The sequence below is a fragment of the Rutidosis leptorrhynchoides genome, chromosome 6 (assembly GCF_046630445.1).
Source record: "Rutidosis leptorrhynchoides isolate AG116_Rl617_1_P2 chromosome 6, CSIRO_AGI_Rlap_v1, whole genome shotgun sequence".
In the NCBI taxonomy this organism is placed as follows: domain Eukaryota; kingdom Viridiplantae; phylum Streptophyta; class Magnoliopsida; order Asterales; family Asteraceae; genus Rutidosis; species Rutidosis leptorrhynchoides.
Genome location: NC_092338.1, coordinates 134,376,161 through 134,378,193, shown reverse-complemented (window position 1 = coordinate 134,378,193; position 2,033 = coordinate 134,376,161). Strand labels below are relative to the sequence as shown.

At 37.6% G+C, this 2,033-nt stretch overlaps 1 protein-coding gene across 1 annotated transcript; it reads right to left on the bottom strand.

Moving 5' to 3' along the window:
- On the bottom strand, positions 1-1,314 carry LOC139854091 (chitinase CLP-like). Its single transcript, XM_071843415.1, has one exon. The coding sequence runs from the start codon at positions 1,312-1,314 to the stop codon at positions 1-3; it is 1,314 nt and encodes a 437-aa protein (XP_071699516.1).
- Between the last annotated feature and the right edge of the window lie 719 nt (positions 1,315-2,033).

The following is a 2,033-nucleotide window of genomic DNA, read 5'->3' as shown; positions in this document are numbered from 1 at the left end:
TCAGGGCAAATGGGTAAGCGTGAAGTTGAAGTTTGAACAAGACGTGTTCTTATGTAACAACGAAGAACTAAACCCAAAAGTCGAATTCTCTAAATCAAACACCACAAAGTTGTCCTCGAACATGAATGTCCCAATCACAATTGCAGGTTCACTCGTTGCACCACCATCAACAAATGCTAGACATGCCACGTCTTTTGTCACTTGCTTAATCGAGTTGGATGTCGATATAGTCCACTTCTTCTCACCTTGGAGGACGAAATCAATATACGGAACTTTCAAACCAGTGTTGCGCATATTATTATTGTTGGAGGTACTAAAACAATAACCAAATGGCGCCACTGGTTCGGCTGGTTGTAATCGTCTTGTAACCTTTGAAAATCTCCGAACCACGCTATTATAAATGTCAGTTCTACGAGTGGTGTAAGCGTCAATTGTACTGAGCTTCGTAGTAGTATTTGGTGGAATTTCGACAAACCTGCTTTTAATCACAATGGACTTTACGTCGATAAAGTACCCAAACGAGTCGGGATGCTTTAGTAAAGGAGTATAAGAAAGATAACTTGTTAGGTCAACATTTGAATGAGGAAGAAGATAATAAGGTCCCGTTCCAAAGAACATAACCCCACGCGCAAACGATGTGCTAGGCAAACATAAAGATAATGATTTTTTAAGCGGTTTATATAAGTGTTCTGGTAACGCGTACAATGAGGTAGAAAACGCCATGATACCGGTAACATTAGCAGGAAACGATGCATAAGACGAAGAAGGAGCACACGCAGCGTTAGGATAAGCGTTATAAGTCCAATCGAAAACATTTCGACCGTTACTTGTATTCACTGTGAAAGTGTCCTCATTTAGTAGGGCTGGCCCACCGCATGTACCGGTAACCGGATTAACCACATTAAGCGGACACGTACAATCTACAGCGTAACTAGGTAAGCCAGACCAGTTGGTTTCTGGTGAACACAAAGGATTCTTATACGAGTAATTGGTTCGGACCCAAGTACATGTTTGGTCTTCACATGAAACCGGATAGTGGCAAAGTCTGTTGTTAGGGCACTTGCCTGGATACATGTGCCAGTAGACAATGCAGTTGTGCCATATAAAGGGAGCGTCGATGTCTATAAGGGAGTTTTCCGTTCTGAATTGCTTGTTCACAAAGGATGTCATAATCTCGACACTGTAAAGGGGTTTAGCAACATCGGTATGTTTGGTTACTGGAATAACTACGGAAGAGTATGGTGGAACATATTCAGCTATAGCTTCATGTTCATGTGAGATGAAGGCTAGAATGATAACGAGTAGTTTTAGCATTTAAAGTGTTGTATATTGAAGTGTTAAAGGAGACGATACCTGTTAATATATATAGAACATAGAATATATAGGAATTAGTTTGGATTACGTTATTAAATTCATATCAATTACAGTAATATTCAAAGATCTTAGATTCCGATCTTGACCGTGACACAATCTTGTAGTGTAGGATATATATATATATATATATATATATATATATATATATATATATATATATATATATATATATATATATATATATATATATATTGAAAGGATCCTGGAAGAACTCTGCATAGCAGAGAACCCAGCGAACCCTCACCTGCCGATTTTACCAATTTTATCAGACATCAAAATCAACAAAATTGAAAGTTAAAATCGATGAAACAAGATCCTAAGGCTGCGATTATCAACTTCCTTGAAGGATTATACTCCAAATCATCATCGAATTCCTCAATTTCATGATGAACAGTGAACGAATGGATGAAGATGAACTGTAACTTTGATTTTTATGATTCAGTTGTTTTCCGACCTTGAATCCTTCACAAAATCTTCTAGTCGCTGCTATTGGAACAAGGTAACATCAATTTCAAACATTAATTCGATTGATTTAAGAATCTGCACATTCGATTGACTAGGTGAATTTTGTAGATGAACTCACGAATTCGAGCTCAAATCTAGGTGTTAGAATCTGATACTTTGCACATAGATTCACGAGATGAAATCTGCGTTTTTAA